The sequence below is a fragment of the Alligator mississippiensis genome, chromosome 3 (assembly GCF_030867095.1).
Source record: "Alligator mississippiensis isolate rAllMis1 chromosome 3, rAllMis1, whole genome shotgun sequence".
Taxonomy (NCBI): Eukaryota; Metazoa; Chordata; order Crocodylia; family Alligatoridae; genus Alligator; species Alligator mississippiensis.
This window is the reverse complement of record NC_081826.1, coordinates 195,778,106-195,798,103: the sequence shown is the minus strand read 5'-3', so window position 1 is coordinate 195,798,103 and position 19,998 is coordinate 195,778,106. Positions and strand designations below refer to the sequence as shown.

Here is a 19,998-nt window from a genome sequence, read left to right as displayed (position 1 = left end):
CTGCATCTGAGAGACTCCTCAGGAGACATGGGCCTTACTGGTGTCCCATTTACCCCGCCTTAGTTACACTACTGCCCTAGTTACTCCGTTGACTTGTTTTTATTTTTTATGTTAGCCCTTTAACCAAAAACAAGCAACAGATTTTGAGAAAGGGAAATTGAGGATTCATATGACAAAATGAGGACACAATTATGCACCTACATCTGTATGTGTAATGATGATAATTGTACAAATAAATGAAGTATTTGTGCATGACTGAACTATTAGGGCCATGATTCAGCAAATTACTTAAGCATTTACCTACTGCTTTACATTTAAGTTGCCAACATTTTGGTAGTATGTGTTATTTTGAATTGAATCTCCATATTGTAGTTAGGAAAGAAGTTATTTGCAGATTGAAAGATAATTTCTCTTTTCACATGTTCTGCTAAAAGTCACAGTCACAAAAGTTTACATGCTTTAAGGATCATGACACTAGGAAAAGAGCCAAGAGTATATTCTACATGCACTATATGTATACACCATTCATAAAAATCCACTGTCAAAAGAGTTCAATTCAAATAAGCATTCATTTTTTAACTTGGTTTTCAAGGATTAAGGGTGAATTTGGTGCTCATGAAAACAAAAAGCTGGTAGCATCACTGGATTTGTATGTGCAAACTTGGCATTTGGACATCATAATTCTAGGATCAAGTTCTCTACAGATGGCCTTACACAGACTTTCCAGTGCTGGGCCGCTGGAAATTGGTAAGAAAGCTAGTTCAGCTTTAGTTCTGCATTTAGATTTGTATATTCACATGGCATCTATATTTGTAAATCACATGGCTGGACTTGCTTGTGTGTACAAAAGCATGGATATAAACTTTGAGGCTAGGGACAAAAATTACACATAAGTCAGTATAAGTGATCAGAAACTGGTTCAAATCTATAACACAACAGACATTCAATGCACATAAACCACTTTCAAAATGGCCAAAAACAGTTTAAGATAAACCTGGATGGATATAGTATCAGACTTAAATGATTTAGATGAAATTGATTTATTGAATTTCTGTCTAAGATTCCCTCCAGATTCAAGTTACCTTATAGTTCCCCAGCATCCCAAGATGCTTTGTACCTCTCAGGGTAGGCAGGCTAGCGTTTGCCCAAACTGTCTGCTCCAACCGAGCAGGGAAGCGTGCTCTAGCACCCTCTGGCTTTTGGCCTGGGCCACTGCAGGCATATGGCTGCATTTTCAGAATAAAAAGTAAATGTGAGTTCACTCACTTATTGGTTCAATCTACACAGTTTAGGCTAACCTGCGGAGATTGAATCAATTCAGCCTCGGACTTTTTAACAGTCTGTGTTTAGCCTGGAAGTTACTTTGAGGTCATGTGAAGAGTGTCTTTGAGTGTGCTGATAAATCTTGGCCAAAAAAGATGAAAATCATATAAAAACAAAGCAGTAAAACATTCACCTGTGGACAACAGGAATCAGTAAAACCATTGCAACAGTTTGCAAGCGCTCTGCTGGGAGCAAGAGGGGGAAAGAGAAGAGGAAGAAAAGCCAGGTATTAGGCACCAGATCCTGCTCCTGGAAGGTAAGTGAGGCAGGGCTTGCTGAGTGTTTGTTTGGTGGGTTGTGTGTTTCGGCATATGCTGTGAGCAGCTGGGAGTGCTGCTAGCTGACTGCCTGCTGGGTGATTGCTGCCTGTGTCTGACAAAAGCCATAACAAGGGGACAGAGCCAGTGCAGGCCCAGGAAGGTATAAAAGGAGACTTCCTGAGTGACTAGGGACAGCAACAAGCCCAGTTCACAAGCAGTTTGCCACCCACTTCTTGAAAGGGGAGCCTTTAAAGTAAGATATTTCTTTATTTAACCTAGTAAAGACATAACTAACCTAGATATTCATTGCCAAAACTCAGCACTTTGATCAATAGTTAAGTCTCTTGTTTAATTAGGGACTAGAGCAAGTGGGGAATTCACTAGGAAGTTTGCCTGGAAACTCCCTCTCTCACCTTCCTTCACTGTAAGCTTGGTGAGAGGAAGCAGGTTAGCAGGGAAAAGGGAACCTTTCAGGACCAGGGAGCAATAGACCAGCTTACAGGGGATTTTGCCAGGGAAGGTCTGCTTGGAGAGAGGGGCAGAAAGAGACAGGCAGTGGCTTTTAGAGACACAGAGAAATGGCTGGAGGACCTCACAATGCTAGAGCCACTGCCACTCCCAGCTCTTCCTCTGCTTGCACCTCTGAAGTATCTCTCCAGGCAGGATTACCCACTGTCAAGGCATCTACCCAGGTCCCATTTGGGTACTGTGGAGACTGAAGCTTGCAGGTTCCTTCCAGTGACAGCCAGATGGGGGAGTGCCTCCTGGTGGTATGCTTCATGGAGCAGGCAAAAGAACCATAGGAGGTGGTGGTGAGGCCCTGAAGCATCCGCCACCATGAGGAGTTCATCAGTTTGATGCTGGAGAACCTCTAGGACTGCAGGACTGCCAGAGGCAGCGCTGGAGAAGGAAGAGAATATGGACTCCCAGGAAGTTGGAAGCTGGTGACCTCTGGCAGCAAGCAGAAGTCTTCATCCCCACCTGCAGTGGTTTGCCTGGAAAACAGATATGAAGCCCTAGCTACAGATGAAAATGAGCACATTCTGTCAGCAGAAGACACCAGGCCAGTACTCCCCCAAGTTGGGAGGATCTGAACCACTGCCACAAAGAGGAAGCGATGAGTGGCAGTGGTTGGAGACTCCCTTCTGCAGGGGACAGAGACATCCATTTGTTGGCCTGACCTGTTGGCTCAGGAGGTCTGATACTTGCCAGGAGTCCAGATTTGGGATGTAATGGAGGAATTACTGGGACTCATCTGGCCCTCTGACTACTATCCCATGCTGATCATCCATGTGAGCACCAATGTTACTGCCAGGGGGAACCCTGACTAGAGCAACAAGTGACTACAAGGCTTTGGGTGCAAGAGTGAAGGGCGCAGGGGCTCGGGTGGTGTTCTTCTTGATCCTTCTGGTCAAGAAGGCAGGAGCAGATGTATCCTGTAGATCTATGTATGGATGTGCAGAAGGTATCACCAGCAGCGCTTTGGCTTTTTTGACCATGGGATGCTGTTCCAAGAAGGATTGCTAGGAAGAGATATAATCCACCTGACAAAAAAAACGAAGAGGATCTTTCCAGACAGGCTTACTAACCTGGTGAGGAGGGTTTTAAACTAGGCTTACCAAGGGATAGAAACCAAAGCCCTGAGGTAAGCTGGGGAGTGGGTGACTTGGGGGATACATAAGCAGAAGAGGGCAATAAGGGAAGCACTTTTTCATTCTTCCTGAGAAAGTAGAGCAATTGGCTATTTACCTCAGATGTCTATACATGAATACACAGAGCCTGGAAAATAAGAAGGAAGAGTTGGAAGTCTTCACAAAGTCATAGAACTATTATCTCATTGGAATAACAGAGACTTGGTGGGATAGCATGACTGGAGCACTGTCATGGATGGGTATAAACTGTTCGGGAAGGACAGGCAGGGGAGAAGAGGAGTTGGAGTTTTGCTTTATGTAAAAGATCTGTATGATTGCTCAGAGCTGCAGTATCAAACTGAAAGTCAGGGTTAGGGTTAGAGGGGAGAGCAACACAGGTGCTATTGTGGTGGGTGTCTGCTACAGACCACCAGAGTAGGAGGACGAGGTAGATGAAGCCTCTTCAGATAGTTAGTGAAAGTTTCCAAATCACAGGCCTCAGTTCTCATGGGGGGACTTCAGTCACCCCAACATCTGCTGGGAGAGCAATACACCAGTGCGCAGGCAATCCAGGAAGTTTTTGAAGAGTGCTCCTTCCTGGAGCAAATGTTGGAGAGACCATCTAGGGGCTGTCCTCACAAACAGGGAAGAACCGGTGGGGAACGTAGAAGTGGATCGCAGTTTGGGCAGCAGCAACCACAAGATGACTGAGTTCACGGTCCTGAGGAAAGGAAGGAAGGAGAGCAGCAGAGTAAGGATCCTGGACTTTAGAAAAGCAGAATTTGACTTACTCAGGGAACTGATGAGCAGGCCAGCCTGAGGGGGAAATGAGTCCAGGAGAACTTGCTGTGCTTTAAAGAAATCTTACAGAGCAAGCAGGAATGAACCAGCCTGATGAACAGGAAGACTAGCAAACATGGCAAAAGACCATTTTGGCTTAGCAGGAAACTCTTCAGTGAGCTAAAACACAAAAAGAAAGCTTACAAGAAGTTGAAACTTGGACAAACAACTAGGGAGGAGTATAAGACTATGCAGGAGTGAAATCAGGAAGGTCAAAGCACTATTGAAGTTGCAGCTAGCAAAGGAAGTGAAAGGTAACAAAAAGGGTTTCTACAAGTACATCAGCAACAAGAGGAAGATCAAGGAAAGTGTGGGTCCCTTACTGAATGGGGAAGCAACCTAGTGATAGATAATGTGGAAAAGGCTGAAGTACTCAGTGCTTTTTTATCTCTGTCTTCACAGGCCAGGTAAGCCACCAGACTACTGCACCTGGCAGCACAGTTCAAGGAAGAGGTAAGCAGCCAATAGTGGCAAAAGAACAGGTTAGGAACTGTTTAGAAAAGCTGGATGTGCCCAAGGCTATGGGGCCAGATGTGATGCACTGTGGGTGGTGAAGAAGTTGGCCAATATGGAAATCACTGGAAGTTAATGGAGCCACTGGCCATTATTTTTTAAAACTCATGGTGGTTAAGAGAGGTCCTGGATGACTGGAAAATGGCACATATAGGGCTCATGTTGAATAGAGGCAAGCAGGAGGATATGGGAAACTACAGATTGGTCAGCCTCACCTCAGTCCCTAGAAAAATCATGGAGCAGATACTCAAGGAATATATTTGAAAGCACTTGGAGGAGAAGGTGAATAGGAGCAGTCAGCGTGGATTCACCATGGGCTAGTCATACCTGACCAACCTGAATGCCTTCTGTGACAAGATGACTGGCTCTGTGGAGGCAAGGAGAGCAGTGGATGTGATATACCTTGACTTTAGGAAGGATTTTGATATGATCTCCCACAGCAATCTTGCAGGCAAGCTAAGGAACTATGGGTTGGATGAATGGACTGTAAGGTGGATAGAAAACTAGCTGGATTGTCAGGCTCAAAAAATAGTATGCAATGGCTTGATTACTTGATTAATGGTAGCTGGTATCAAGTGGAATGCCCCAGGGGTTGGTCCTGGAGTTAGTTTTGTTCACTATCTTCATAAGTGCACGAACCCCCAACAAGTTTGCTGATGACACCAAACTGGGGAAAGTAGTAGATACACTGGAGGGTACAGCTAGGATTCAGAGAGACCTTGACAAATTGGAGGGCTGGACCAAAAGAAATCTCATGAGGTTCAATAAGGACAAGTGCGAAGTCCTGCACTTAGGACAGAACAATCCCATGCACTGCTACAGGCTTGGAACTAACTGGCTAAGCAGCAGTTCTGTAGAAAAGGACCTGGACGATATGCTAAATGTGAGCCTACAGTGTGCCCTTGTTGCAAAGAAAACTAACAGCTTACTGGGCTGCATTAGTAGAAACGTAACCAGGAAATCAAGGAAAGTGATTATTCCCCTCTATTCAGCACTGGTGAAGCCACATCAGGAGTACTTTGTCCAGTGTTTGGCTCCCTACTCCAGAAAGGATGTGGACAAATTGGAGACAGTCCGGTGAAGGGCAACAAAAATGTTTGGGGCCTGGGGCACATAACTTAGGAGGAGAGACTGAGAGAACTGGGCTTATGTAGTCTGAACAAGAAAAGACTGAGGGGATTTAATAGCAGCCCTCAGGTACCTGAAAGGTGGTTCCAGAGAGGATGGAGCTAGACTGTTCTCAGTGGTGGCAGGTGACAGAATAAGGAGCAATGGTCTCAAGCTGCAGCAAGGAAAAAATTAAGTAAAATATTAGGAAAATGTTTTTACTAGGAGGGTAGTAAAGCACTAGAACAGGCTACCCAAAGTGGTTGTGGACTCTCCATCCATTACATTTTTTAAGACCCAGCTTGACAAAGTTTTGGCTGGGATGATCTAGTTGGGGCTGGTCCTGCTTTGAGCAGGGTGTTGGACTAGATGACCTTCTGAGGTCCCTTCCAACCCTCTAAGATTCCATATTCTAATAACTTCAAACAGGTAAGTAATCCTTTATTGATTCACAGAAAATTACCCCTAAACTGAGGACTGCTTCCTGTGCTGGACAGCTTCTCTTGCAAGAGGCACGGATTTTATTCTCTTGGTCTGATGGAGGAGGGTCTGAGACCCAAGCAGAGTCTTCTCCCCATTAAGTCAAAATGGGTGAATGAAGAGCCTATCTTTTGTTCCCTCTCCAAGGCTGTTTGAAGGTACATAGGGGAAGAAAAAGATCTGTGTGATTCCCTAGTTGAATTTTGCTTAAAATAATGATGTACAATAAATCAGTTAATAACAGTCATGTTCATTTTGTCTGTTGTCTTGTTTCTAAGCCTTTAGTCCTCACAAGCTTCAAGTTTTCAAGCTTTTCTCCGCAACTGTAAAAGCTAGGAGCTCATTATTGCTTTGTGAATCCTCCAGTATTTAGTGTGTTCCATAAAGCCTCTGCTTCCTGAGTCAAGTTGTTTTTTGAGCCACCTCAGTTTTTATACAAAAAAATGAGAGCTGGCAACTGCTTTCCCAGATGCTTGTAGAGAAGATTTAGATCAGGGTTGTCTGACTTCTCAGCAACTGAGGGCTGCAGCAGAGGGGTCCAAACAGCATGGGAACTATGTGCCCCCTCAGGTTGCACGCAATACACGTATGGGTGGGAAATAGATATGGGATGGGGTGTCCCCCCATCCCACTGCACCATGTGCTGCCTTACTCTGCTGCACTGCATGATGCAGTGCCCCACATCATCTACAGCTCCCTGAGGGCACAGCACTGCATAAGCACATCAGGCTGCCGGTTCACCTGGCATTGCAGACTGCTCCATGCCACCCCACGCTGCCCCACAGAGATAGGTCAAGCAGCAGCAGAAGTGGGAAGGAGGGAGAGTCCCAAGACCCTGGCTGCTGCTGCAGCCAGAGGAAGGGGTAGTGGTGGCTACTAGGGGCCTTGTGTGGATACCTTGCAGGCCGCATGTGGCCTGTGGGCCATGAGTTAAACAGCCCTGATCTAGATGCTGCTTCCACTCTCAAGGTTAAGGGAGATATAAAAATCTTGGAACTGACACCCCCACTCCATCCTAATGCCTGAGAAGGGCATAGAAGTGAAGACACTAGCTGTTCTTCTGGCCATGATTCATAGGGCCTTCTTCTAATCAATTAGTGATGGGTCAGGAACATCACAGCACTATAAAGAAATGAACAGTACTAGCTGCTTTGGAACCCGGGAGAGCAGTGACAGTAACTGAATAAGCTGAAGGTAAATAGGAGTGAATGAAAATGGAAGAACGATAGGAGGATGGAGGATTTTGAGGACAGTGTGTGAAACAGAGAACAAGAACAAATAAAGACAGAATAGTTAAGAGGGACAGATCCTCAGCTCTTCATTGACTTCAATTGACAAAATAATTTATTTGATGTCCTTTAAAAAACACTTTTATGTTCTTACCTACAATTTCAGCCAGAAGCAGGGAAGCATCTGTGTGAATTGTTCCAAAGTAACATGCTGTAGTCGTGCCATTTTTTAGTGTTCTTCTCTATAAAAAGAATTCTAATTTTTAGTCACGTTGCCAGAAAGACAGAACATATGATCAGTAGATTTAATCTGTAATATGGTTCTGCTAGGTTTTGCAATAATTGCAATGACTGTAGATGAAAAGGAAAGCCAACATGCAAAAAATTTATAACAGGTTATTATTAATGGATTTAAAAGGAAAATTATTTAGATGACTGTTCTGTGAACAGAATGGGCAAAGGTCTGTGCTATATCAGGGAAAATCTTTTCAAGATCCAAGGTTAACCCAATTAAAGTTATGTCATATTTACACTAAAGATTTATACCAACTGAAACAGGTGTTGCCTTATGTCTAACTTGAGAATTTAGAAGTATAAACCTCTGCACCTATGAATGATTTCTTAGGTTGACAAGGCCTGGGATTTTCTGAGTAAAAAACGGTTTACATTATACTATTTATAATACTTTTTAAAATCTAAAATGAGTCTTAACAAAATATTTAGGGTCTCTTTTCATAGACAAATTTCATAGAATTTCATAGACATTAGGGCTGGAAGGGACCTCGGAAGATCATCGAGTCCAGCCCCCCGCCCAAAGGGCAGGAAGTCAGCTGGGGTCATAGGATCCTAGCAAGATAAGCATCCAGTTTCATCTTGAAGGTGTTCAATGAAGGCGCTTGAACAACCTCCAGTGGCAGGCTGTTCCAGACCTTGGCGGCTCGGACAGTAAAGAAATTCTTCCTTATGTCCAGCCTGAAACGATCTTGTAAGAATCTTCTTAAGGGTAGGGAGCCTTAAAGTAACATATAGATCAGTTTTTCCTAGGGCTTATTAAAAAGGGAAGTAACTTTCCAAGTTAATTAATAAATACCACATTGACAACATTATTCTGAACCACAAAGCCACAGAAGAAGCAAAAACTTTTGTTTTAGTCTAAGGGAATTAACTAGATAATGTTGTTAATGTAGTTTTCTTAGTCAAATGGTAGTTGATAGCAATCTATAAAGCTGGTATCCTGTGTCTTAAAGTGGCTGAACTCAGATATTTTAGAGGAAAGTACAAAAACCAGAGTGAGGAAAATAACTAATCTTTGAATTTGCAACTAAACCAAAAAAAGTTTCAAAAAAATTTAGAATAGAGCCAAAATAAGAAAATTTAAGTTTTCTTATTGCAATTAAAAGCTTAAAAATTAATTTCATGTCAAACTAAATGTTCCCTTTCATGTTACTATTTTTAGAAATAACTTCAATTCAGTTTGGCCTCCAAATATTATTTCAGTCAAAAATGGAGATGTTTTATTTTAAAAAGTCAAAATAAAATATTTGGACTTTTCTGTATTTTAATTGCTTTTTTCCTTAAAACTATTTTCTTAATTTGACCCTAGTTCACAAATACTTTATTGCCTCAAAGCTGTATTTTTGGCAAATAAGCTCTCATCTCAAAAATTTCACCTGAATTTGTAGATCCGGTTTCGTCTCACTCCTACTGCAGGTTTCACTTTGATATCTATCAGTCAGGTGATAAATAAATGTTACATTTGACCTGGTCCTGACCTGGTTCAAAACAGCTATGGCATAGTGGTACAGTGATTTATAGGCTTGTGCAAATAGGAAAGTATTCAATTTGGATTTGGCCAATTCGGAGGGCAGTAATTCAATTAGGAGATTCAGATGAATCAGCTTTGGAAGATTTGGCTGAATCGACTTTGGAAGATATGGCGCTGATTCAGAGAGATTCAGTGATTCGGATCGGCTGGGGAGAGGCAGGCACAGCCGGGCAGCTGCAGGTTCTCCCGTGGCTCCTCCAGCTGTGCCTGCCTCCCCTGGGGTGGGGGGAGCCACGGGGGAAGTCCCCATAGCTGCCCTGCCTGGCCCAACCCCTGCCTGGGCCCCAGTTTAGTCCTGGCACTTAAAAAAAAAAAAAGCCCTGCACTCATCGGCTGCAGCAGTGGTGACTGGGGCCTCTGGGCACTCACGGTAGAGCCCCCCCTGTGCAGCGCAGGGCAGCATGGGGCAGCAGGGATTGCTGCCCCCCACTGTCCCACGCTGTACAGTGGGGCTCTGCCATGAGCGCCCAGAGGCCCCAATCACTGCTGCCACAGCTAGTGAGTGTGGGGCTTCTTTTTTTCTTGTTTTTTTTTTTTTAAGCCCCACACTCACCGGCTCCAGCAGTGGCGACTGGGGCCTCTGGCTGCTCGTGGCAGAGCCCCCCCTCCCCCACACACACAGCTCAGGGTAGTGGGGATTTCCCCCTCCCACTTGGCACCCACACAGCAGCTGCCCCATGGCACAGGTGCAGTGTGGCTTGGAGGCCGCTGTGCACTGTCTAGGAGCTGGACCCGCTGGGGCTGAGTGGCTGACAGGTGGAGCCACCCCACCTCCCAGACAGCGTGTGACACCCTGCCAAGCCGTGCTGTACCCACACCATGGGGCAGCTGCTGCATAGGTGCCAGGCAGAGGAGACCAATCTCTGCTGCCTCCGACTGCCCCACACTGCAAGGAGGAACTCTGCCACAAGCCCACAGAGGCCCCAATTGCCACTGCCAGAGCAAGTGAGTGTGGGGCTTTTTTTTTTTCCAAAGTGCCAGGAAATTGGGGTTGGGCAGGGAATGGGGCCGGGGAGGGTAGCCATAGGGGCTTCTCCTCTGGCTGTGCCTGCCTCTGCCCTGGTTGGGGGAGCTGCAGGGGCTCTATCCTGTTGCCGCTTGCCCAGCCAGCATGGGGGTGGGGGTGATGCAGGCACACCTCACTCTAGGCGGCAACAGGGCACAGCCCCTTGCTCCCAGCACTGCTGCTCCCGCATCAGCACTGGGAGCAGGGGCTCTGCCCTGCTGCCACTTGCCAGCCAGCATGGCAGGGTGTGGGATGCAGGTATGCTAGCGCTGGGAGCAGGGGCTATGCCCTGTTGCTGCTTGCCCCCTTCCCCCTGGAGCAAGCTGTGCCCACATCCTGCCCTCCCCCCCGGGCTGGGCAAGTGGCAGCAAGGCAGAACCCCTGCTCCCAGTGCTTCCATACCCACATCCTGCGCCCCCAACCCCCCTCCCTAAGTAACGCACCCCCCTGCCCCGGCTGGGCAGCTTGTCCCAGTCCCAGCCCCAATCCCTCCCTCCCCCATGTCCCTGCCCTCCCCCCTTCCTCAACCCCAACACACTTACCAGCTGGAGGCAGCTGTGTCTGCTGCCTGTTTAGTTTATGGCCAAAGCTCCGAAGCGGCCAAATCTGTTCTGAAGCTTTTCTGAATCGATTTGGATGCTTCAAATCAATTCGGAGCTTTTAACTGGTCTCCTAATTTGATTCGGATTTGGACATTTGGTCCCAAAATTGGGCCAAATTTCCTCCAAATCGAATTGGCTACCGAAGCTTTGCATAGCCCTAGTGATATATACAGGCACTGACATTCTTTCAGCTGCATTGCTGTCCCTCTGCCAGTAGGTGGCTGGAAAGAGTGCACATCTTGATCTGCTTGTTAGGGAATGACTTGCAATAACTGTATTGCAGATATGCACCATGATGGCCCAGGAAAAAAAATAATAGCACTTTTATCCTACATACTTTGGCAAGACTTGAAGTGGGAAAGTGGTCTTGTGCGACTGTAGGGTTCCAGGACAAAATGCTTTCTCCTGGGACAAAAGTGGTGTCTATTTACAGCCTAAGAGATTACTTTAGGCTCCAAAGAACAAAGTTTGATGTCTGTTTGAAAAAAAAATTATTTCAATTAAATTATAACTCTGGATATGCACATAAATACCCAATCTTTAATTTATTTTTTTAATATCTTGTTAAGTTTTGGCTTCAACAACTTCTGGTAGAAACCAGTTCCACATAAGAACAATTCTATTATGTTGTGTATAGAAGTATTTTCCTTTCAGTTTTGAAATTCCCAATTTTTAATTTAATTGTGTTTTGCAGGGAAGAACAGAAGCTTCCAATCTGCTTTCTCTAAGGTAACAATCCCAGTCTTTCTGGTCTCTCCACATGTAAGAATTTTGCTAGGCCTTTGGGGCACTTATATACATACTCCCAGAGTCGGCGGGGGGGGGGGCGGGAAGGGGAGGGGAAGGTGGCACTTCAATTAGAGCAGCTCCGAGAGCCACTCTAATTAAAGTGCCTGGAGCATCTCATGTATCAGTATCCCTGGGCTGAAAAATGGTGGTGGGGGCACTAAAGCTTGTTCAATAAGCTTTAAGGTACTCCTGCTGCCATTTTTCAGTGCAAGGACACTGATACACAAGGTATTGAAATCTGCTAGAGCATGGTAATTACCATGCTCTAGCAGACTCAATTAATCAAGTCTGCTCCGACATGGTGTAATTACAGTACATCTGAGCAGTCCTGCTGCACATGTATAGGTGCCCTTGATTCTCATACTCTTTGTTACTTTTCTCTGAATCCCTTCCTGCAGTATTCTTTCTGAGATAAATTAGAAATATTATAGTCAGTAATCCAGATGAGACTGCACATTTGCTTTAAAAAAAAATCATTCTACATCCTAACATTTCCCTAAGATTTTTTAATACAGCTGCACATTCAGCAGAGATTTTTACAGAGCTGTTTATAGCTGTTTATAATGTTCACATTTATTTCTCAAGCTGATAAATATATTTAATCTAAACTATGAATAGATTCCTTCATTGAGTAACATGTTCTTTGAATCTGTTACCTCTCTAGCTGGTGAACCCTAAGGTAATATAAATAGTTACTGTAGGGAGCAGGGACCTCTTAAGTAAGCCATTGTGGCCGCATTCGGACGAGTGCAGCCACGCGGTATGTGATGTTGCAGACCCATCTGCGGTGCCACATACCCCACAGCATTCCTCACACTGCTGCCTTGTAGCACAGGGGCGTTTTTGAACCCCAGGAAATCTGGGGGTTAAAAAAACCCATGCCAAAAAAAAGCAGGATGGTGCATGTGGTGGCAAGGCATGCTGCCCAAAACCAGAGCCTGGCCAGCCGAAGCTATGTTCCAGCTGCTGGCCAGGCTCCCAGATGCAGGAGCACTGTGGCTGCAGCTCCCTGAGGCCCCCAAGACCCCAAGCGAGATTGCTGGGACCAACACAGTTGCTGGCCTCAGCCTCCCCAACCCCACCGAGGGTAACCTGCTACTTGTCCCTGGGGAATGCCCATGCCAGTGTACACATAGCATGGGCATTCCCCAGGGACAAGTAGCAGCAGCACAAGGTGTGCCACTGCTACTTGTCCCTGGGGAAATGCATCCAAGCTCATCTGGATGCAGCCAATGAGGCCTTTGTTTCAGAAACTGACGTGATACTGATAATGCAGTGTCGAATCTTTCATTTTTGATTAAGGCCATAGTGAAACTGGCAAGACAACACCCAAAATAGCAGGATTCTTCAGTCTTGTATTTATCAATTAGAGCAAAGACCTGAGTAAAGGCTAAAAACTGCTCTGGTGACATTAGTAGACTTTCTTCTCCTTGTGACAGATGAAGATTAGGCATCTCTTCTGATGTCCTGACACTGTTAGATCTATACTGATCAGATACACTGCAGATTCAGCCAGCCATTACATGGTATCAACTCATTTGCAGACCAAAATTATAAAGGGAATAATCTTGAATAATGTTGGTATTCCCAGTTTATTCAGTTCCCTTGATGATATTTTATTTGTTGCTCAATTGTAATATCAGCTTTTGAAAGCAAAAACATTTTGTAAAATATGCATTTATCATAGAAAAGTAAGCAGAAGACATTTGCTGTACTTACTACAACTCTTGTGTACACTTCTTCAGCATAGTCATTATCTTTGAATTTGGCTTCTGTTGGGAATGTGTAGGTTTTTAACCACTCCAAAAGAGGTAGATCTACTCTTGTACCAGTAAATGAATATTGAGGTGCATGGATATGTGCATCAACCAATCCTGGCATGAAGAATTCACTGGAAAAAAAGAAAACTATAGTAAATTGTCTAGTTTTTAAATAACTGTTCTCAGAGATGACCCAAGTGGGGTACAGGGCCCAGGGCCCAGGGCAAATCAGCCTGTGTGAGGCCCCACCCTTGCACACCCCAGATGTGAAGAAGCGGCGGTGGATTCAGCAGGGGGAGGTGCTGAGCAGCTGGTGGCACAGCACCGAGTCACCATAGCTGCTCTGCCTGGCCTGGGGCCCCCCAAAGCGCATGGCCTGGGGCAGTCACCCCAGTTTTCCCCACTATGAACAGCCCTGACTGTTCTTGAAGTATAACATATGCCCTTGTTTTAAGTAAGAAGTTTGCGTTAGATTGAGTGGTCAGCAGACTTGACTCTCCCAGACCTTGAGCAAGCTCAGACCCCTTCTACCTGTACAGACGAAGTAAGTTATTTTAATACTGTGAAGTAGTTGGCTGTTATTCCATATGTAGACTAGATACTCAGGCTAAGTAGACAGTCAAAAAGCCCAAGGCTGAATCGATTCAGTCTTTGTCGGTTAGTCTAATCTTCAGAGATTAAACTGAGATACAACTGGACAGACATTCACTTTTGAGTCAGGAAATGCAGCCACATACCTGCAGTGGTTCAGTCCAGAAGCCAGGGGTGCTAGAGCAGAGCTCTCTGGCACATAGCCAGCATGGGCTGTGTGTTTGCTTCCTCTTCCTGCTGCACCCAAGGTTTCTGGGATTTGCAGTCCAGAATTATAGCAGCAGGACTCTACAAAGTTAGTCATCACTTCTTTCTGCTTTCACGTACCTCTGAGATTTGTAGATCACATTAAGTTTTTATTGGATTGGGCCAAGGCAGCTCTGTACTCAAAGGGATGGAAGTTTAACCTCCCTCCCTGGCCAGAGACCCCAGTCAGGGTTTGCCTTGTGGAGGGACGGGGGGAAGGCAGAGATTGCCCCAACCCTTCTCTGCTGGAGTAGACAGCACAGCCCAGCATGTTGAAAGCATGAACATGAACTTTTCACAACATGAAAAGCATGTTGGGATGCTGGGAGACTATGATTTAATTTGAACTAGGATAGACGGGATCTGGGACAGAAGTTTCATAAACCGGTTTGACCCAAATCAGTTAAGTCTGATACTACATTCAACCAAGTTTATCTGAAACCAGTTTCACTCATTTTGAAACTGGTTTATGTGCACTGAACATCTGTTCTGTTACAGGTTTAAACCAGTTTTTGATTACTTAAACCAGTTGTATGTGTAACGTCTGTCCCTAGCCTAGAGGAAAAATCAATATAAAGAGTTCTGGTAAGTAATGCAGCTGAATCAGCATTAATTCAGTAATATTTTATCAATCTATTTAAAGCAAATCTCTATGGGAAAAGTGTAAAAAAAATCATTAGAATTATTTCAACTGCAAAGGCACTTGATTATGGTCCTGGTCTCTCCACAAAGTATATATATAAGGCTGTGTGAAACAGCACCGTTTTGTTTTGACTTCTGTTTCACCATTTTGACAGGGTAGTGTTATGTTTTGAGTTTTATTTCATTTCAAAAGCACTGTTCCATTTAGTTTAGTCAAAACTGTTTCGCTGTTTTGCCCATAGGCTATAATGGGGAAGCATGAAACTGCCTATAACTTTGTCATTTCTTGCATGATTCAAATGAAAACAGCAGGGATGGTAACTCTTTCTGAGGGCATGAAGCCTGCCAAGCTTCACAGACATAGGTGCAGGGGGTTTTGTGAAACTGCACCTCAAAGTCTTGAAAGCAAAACTCATGTCATTTGTAAGTGTGAAGGCACAGGTGAAAACTGCAGGCATGGTAGCCCATACTGAGACCATGATGCCTGGCAGGTTTCAAGGAGATAGGCGCAGGGGCTTCTGGGAAACTGCACCTCAGGCTGCTGACAACCAAGACTCATGACATGTATGACTTTTTGTGTGTGTTAAGGTGCACCCTCACTGGTGCTGGGGCCACAACACAGTAGTGTGCCTCAGTGAGGTCTCCTCCTCCCCTACAGCCTCATCTCATCTACCACTTTAGATGACAACAGGTATAACTTAGTAAGCAGCACAGTAGCACCAGCAGCATCTCAGGCAGCCAAACTGTTACAGAGCCCTTCTTTCCTGTCCTGCAGGAGCTTCTTCTCCAGCAACTGCCAGAGAAGTCTCCCTGCCAGCCCCAGCCCTGGGGCTTATATGTGCCTACAGCCCTCCTAGTCAGGTGCTAAGGGTGTTGGTCTAAGGACATGGCATTGGCAGACAAGGTTCTTTGGGTCAAATTAATCTGGTATCTTTTAGTAGACCAACTGAATAGTTACAGAAATATATCTTAGCAAGGTTTCGGGTTGAAAAACCCTTTGTCAGGCTGAGGACACACCTGTAGTTGGTCTGTGTGTATGCTGTTCCTGGATGGAAGGAATAGTAAAGAAGCCAGAGGCTGGCATACAATGCAGGCAAGAAAGCCAGTCAGTCAGTGAAAATGGAAATGGAGAGCATTGGGGGGTGAGGGACAGGCTGGGGTGAGGGGAGGGAAGGGGAATGTAGCAGCACAGGTAAAAGTGAAGAGGTACCTGGGGAGTCAGATGTCCGGCAGGTTGTAGTGTATCAGAATCCCAATGTCTATATTTAATCCATGAGTTTCTGTACCTAGGAGGTTGATGAAGTCCAGTTCATAGACTTGTCTGTGAAAAGTGGTTTGTAAATTCAAACAACCACTGAACCTCGCTAATCTCATCACCAGAAGCCAACATCTTACAGCCCAAAACACACCAAATAGATCCAGGCCATGCCATGACAAGACACGCAAAACCTGCCAACAATATCTCCAGTATGGAGATATCTTCACAATACAATACATATCTCCATCAGGGCACCAAATGCCCTGATGAAAAATACGTGGAGACACCAAGCAACAACTGCACACCAGAATGAACTCACACTGAAAATCTATCAAAAACAACAAAACACCACCTGTCTCCAATCTCTCAGGCCTGATCTTCAATGTGAATTTACAAACCACTTTTCACAGATGAGTCTATGAACTGCTTTCCCCAGCCAGGACTGTGTATGTGCGTGTCGTGGCTCGAAATTATGGCGCCTCCTACCTGCCTTTCACTAGGGGATCCTTGGTTCTGGCATTTCCCGGGGTTGCCATGCTACCAACAGTCCCACAAGACCTCCTGACCCTGGCAGAGTGTAGTTTTAGTGGTCATGCATAGGACCTGGAGCCTCTTCCTTCCCCATAGCCCAATCCCATACCTCCAAGTTCATCTGATATGGGAGCTCAGCAGGGACATGTTCTTCCCCTTCTAGTTGGTGATGCAGTGAGTTCCCCTCCAGCTTTCAAAGCAGGGTATTAAATGGTTTTAAAAAATGAAAAAAGGAAATAGGTGCAGACAGAGTGAAGAGGGTGGCATTCATTCCATTTGCACCTGGAGCTTGGGGAAACCCAGCAGCGGGAGGTTCACCTTCAGGAACACTAGCTGCTCTACCAAACCAGGATCCAAGCAGGTGTGGTGGGGTGTCACTATATCCCCAGCAATTCTGAACACCCTCTCACTTGAAACACTCGTCGGTGGACAGGACAGGTGTTCCTGGGCAACTGTGGACAGATCCGACCACATCTGGCTGAAGCTTGCCCAATAGGCCAAGAGGTCACACAGCAGCGGCTCCACATCCTCGGTGAGATAGGCAGCCACCAACGCCTAAGTGCTACCTGCCTGATGCCTCTGAACCCCACCATGGAAGCCATGCCCTTGGCCACGTTGGCAGTACCTGTGGTAGAGAAGGAGACTGGCTGGTGGATGGCATGCTAGCATGGGTCAGTGGATCACCTTCTTCCACGTCCCCCTGCCTCCGCCATTCTGCCTCCCTGACTCTCTTCACCAGTACCTCCATCCACAGATTCAGGGTTTGGCTGCTGCAAATGTTGCCCTGCACCCTTGGGTCACACATGGCAGCCAGGACGTGGACCGTACTGGTCCACAAGGGATCAAGCCATTTCCTGATGCCCTCCTTCAGCCTCCTCACCAGTGCCTGCACATCTGGTGATAGTGGCTTGCCCCAGCCATGAACATTGATTCCCTGGAAGTTCTCCATTTGGTTTTGAAGTTCCCTCACTACAGGGATCACCAAACTAAGGAGGGCATCACCAGTGCTGAGGGTCTTGGAAAATCTGGGAGATGGTATCCCACTCAGCTCTGTTAAGGGGGCCGCTGATCCCAATCTCCCCGAGCAAGGCCATCTCATGGATGGCCTTCTATTGCTCCACCAACCCTTTGAGCATCAGGTATGTGGGAGTTCCACCGAGTCTCCACATCTGCATGATTTTGTGCTGTGGGATGTTCAGCTCTACTTGCCCCCCTTGATGCTGCGGTGAAAGTAGCCCACCACCTCCCTGCATTTTGAAATGCTGGCTCAAAGTGGTAGTGGTGGCACCATCACTGGCAGCCCTGTCCCCCTCCAAGGCATCTCTGACTACAAGGTGGAACTTGTGTGCCACACAGCGGATGCCAACAAAGTTGGCATCATGGACCACCAACCATATTGGCCCCATTGTTGGTGACCATAACCCCGTGGGTGAGCTTGACTTGCATAATGAGCCACCCCTGCACCAAGCAGTTCATGGTCCCCATGATCATGCCATGTGGAACTCATCCATCACCTCAGCTTGAAGGAGTGCCCACCAACGACCTGACTGTGCCCTTTGGAGGAGAGGTATGGACGATCTCCACTCTGGCTGCTCCGGATGTCAGAGGTGAACTGTAAGGCCACCTGTGTACCTGCCTTGTGCAGCTCTTCCATCAAGTACTCATACAGGGAGGGCTGAAGGTGGTGCATGCAGACACTTGATATGATGGGGCCACAAGTGCCATGAGCCACCTGAACCCTGGCCACTCAACTAGGGAGAAGGGCTGGCCATCCACAGTAAGCATCTCCCCAGTGCTCTGGGTGATCTCGCTCACCCTTGCAATGTGCCCCCCTTTCTGTCCACCTTTCCCCCACTGTTCCAGGGTGGCCTGCCTCTGCTTTGGGGGCAATGGGGTCTTTGGAGTGAGAGGGGGAATTGTCTTTGGGCATGCTCCCACTGGTGCTAGGCTGAGGAGGAGCAAGGGTAAGGGGGTGGTGCCTCCAGAGATACATCAGCATCCCTATGGTGCTCATGTGTTTTGTTCCCTTGCCCCGGCTGGTTTTGGCTTGGCAGTGCAGGCAGATAACGTATGTGGGATCATCCAACTCAAAATGATCCCAGACCACACTACCCGCTCACTTCTACAGTGTGGGTGCATGTGTGAATGCTGCAATTTCCCCCTCCTCAGCGGGCAGAAGCACAGCAACAGGAGGAGCGGACTCGGCTGAGCCACTTGCCTCCGCAACCTCTACCTCAGCCTCCTCTGAAGTGCCTTCTGGAGCAGGAGACCTCACTCTAAGGGAAACTTTAGGGGTGTGGAGCACAAACTGAGATGATTCCCCCTCCTTCCCCAGAATTTCCCTTGCTAGGGCACTCAGATCCAGATCCACCTCCAGCTCTTCCTCTGGCATTGGAAAGCTCAGCATGGGAAGTGAAATTGGGGTGGAGGAGACTGTCATGTTGGTGCTGGTGCTTGTTGTCATGGTGGTGGTGGTGGGGGTTATGGCTGGTGCTCTTGGAAGGGATGCAGACTCAGGCACAGGCAGTGGCACTGGCACTGCTCCCCTCTACTTTCTGCCTGTACTAGAGGAAGCCTCATGCCTGCTTGTTGTAGCAAAGAGTCTGCATCTCAGTTTTGCAGGGGAGGGAACTTACACCTCTCCCTCTACCCCCTCTTCCACCCCTCCCTGAAGGCTTGCCAGCTGCCTTTCCAGCACACTTCATGATGTGTTTCATAGTGTCTTGTCTTTATAAAAATATATAAATGTATATATGTCTTCCTACATAAATTCTATATTATAATATGCAGTATAATTATGAAATTGAAAATAATCAATCAATGAATATAATAATAAAATAAAAGGGTATGGAAAGAAAGCAAAAGGTATTGCAGAATCCCACTTGCTAGGCTAGCAAGTAGGAAATCAATAGTAGTAGCCTTTGTTGTCTAACGCTGCTGAGCTTCTGGAAGATAGTTCAGTAACTGACCTCAAGGCAGAAGGCAAGACAATTCAAACAATGCTGCCTTTTATGCTGTTTTTCCATTCCTCCCCCAAAGCACTGGGATTAGAAGGGACCTCAGGGAAGAATCACAGTCACTGACCAGCTACACAGTCAATATCAGAGCAGTCCTTCCCGCCTCTTCCCCCTCCCTCTCCTTACTTTCTGTTTCCCTGCAGGCAAGCCTAGCTTCAGCTTTGAAACTCAAAACGTTTTGAAAATTTTGACTGCCCTTGTTTCATTTCAAGGATGTTTTGAAGTCCTTCATTTCATTTTGATTTCACTGTTTTGAGCTTGAAATAAGTCAAAACAGCATTAAAATGAAACAGCTGGTGAAATTTCACACAGTCCTAATATATATTATTTCAACTACAAAGGCACTTG

General features: G+C 46.2%; 1 protein-coding gene across 1 annotated transcript in view; it reads right to left on the bottom strand.

Annotated features, from left to right (window-relative positions):
* GDA (guanine deaminase) overlaps positions 1–19,998 on the bottom strand; it is a 79,894-nt gene that overhangs the window by 39,987 nt on the left and 19,909 nt on the right. Inside the window, exons 3-4 of the mRNA XM_014608727.3 lie at positions 13,325–13,496; positions 7,538–7,625 (exon numbers count right to left, since the gene is read on the bottom strand). Of these exons, the coding sequence (XP_014464213.1) occupies positions 7,538–7,625; positions 13,325–13,496 (260 nt within the window). The remainder of the gene's footprint in view (positions 1–7,537; positions 7,626–13,324; positions 13,497–19,998) is intronic.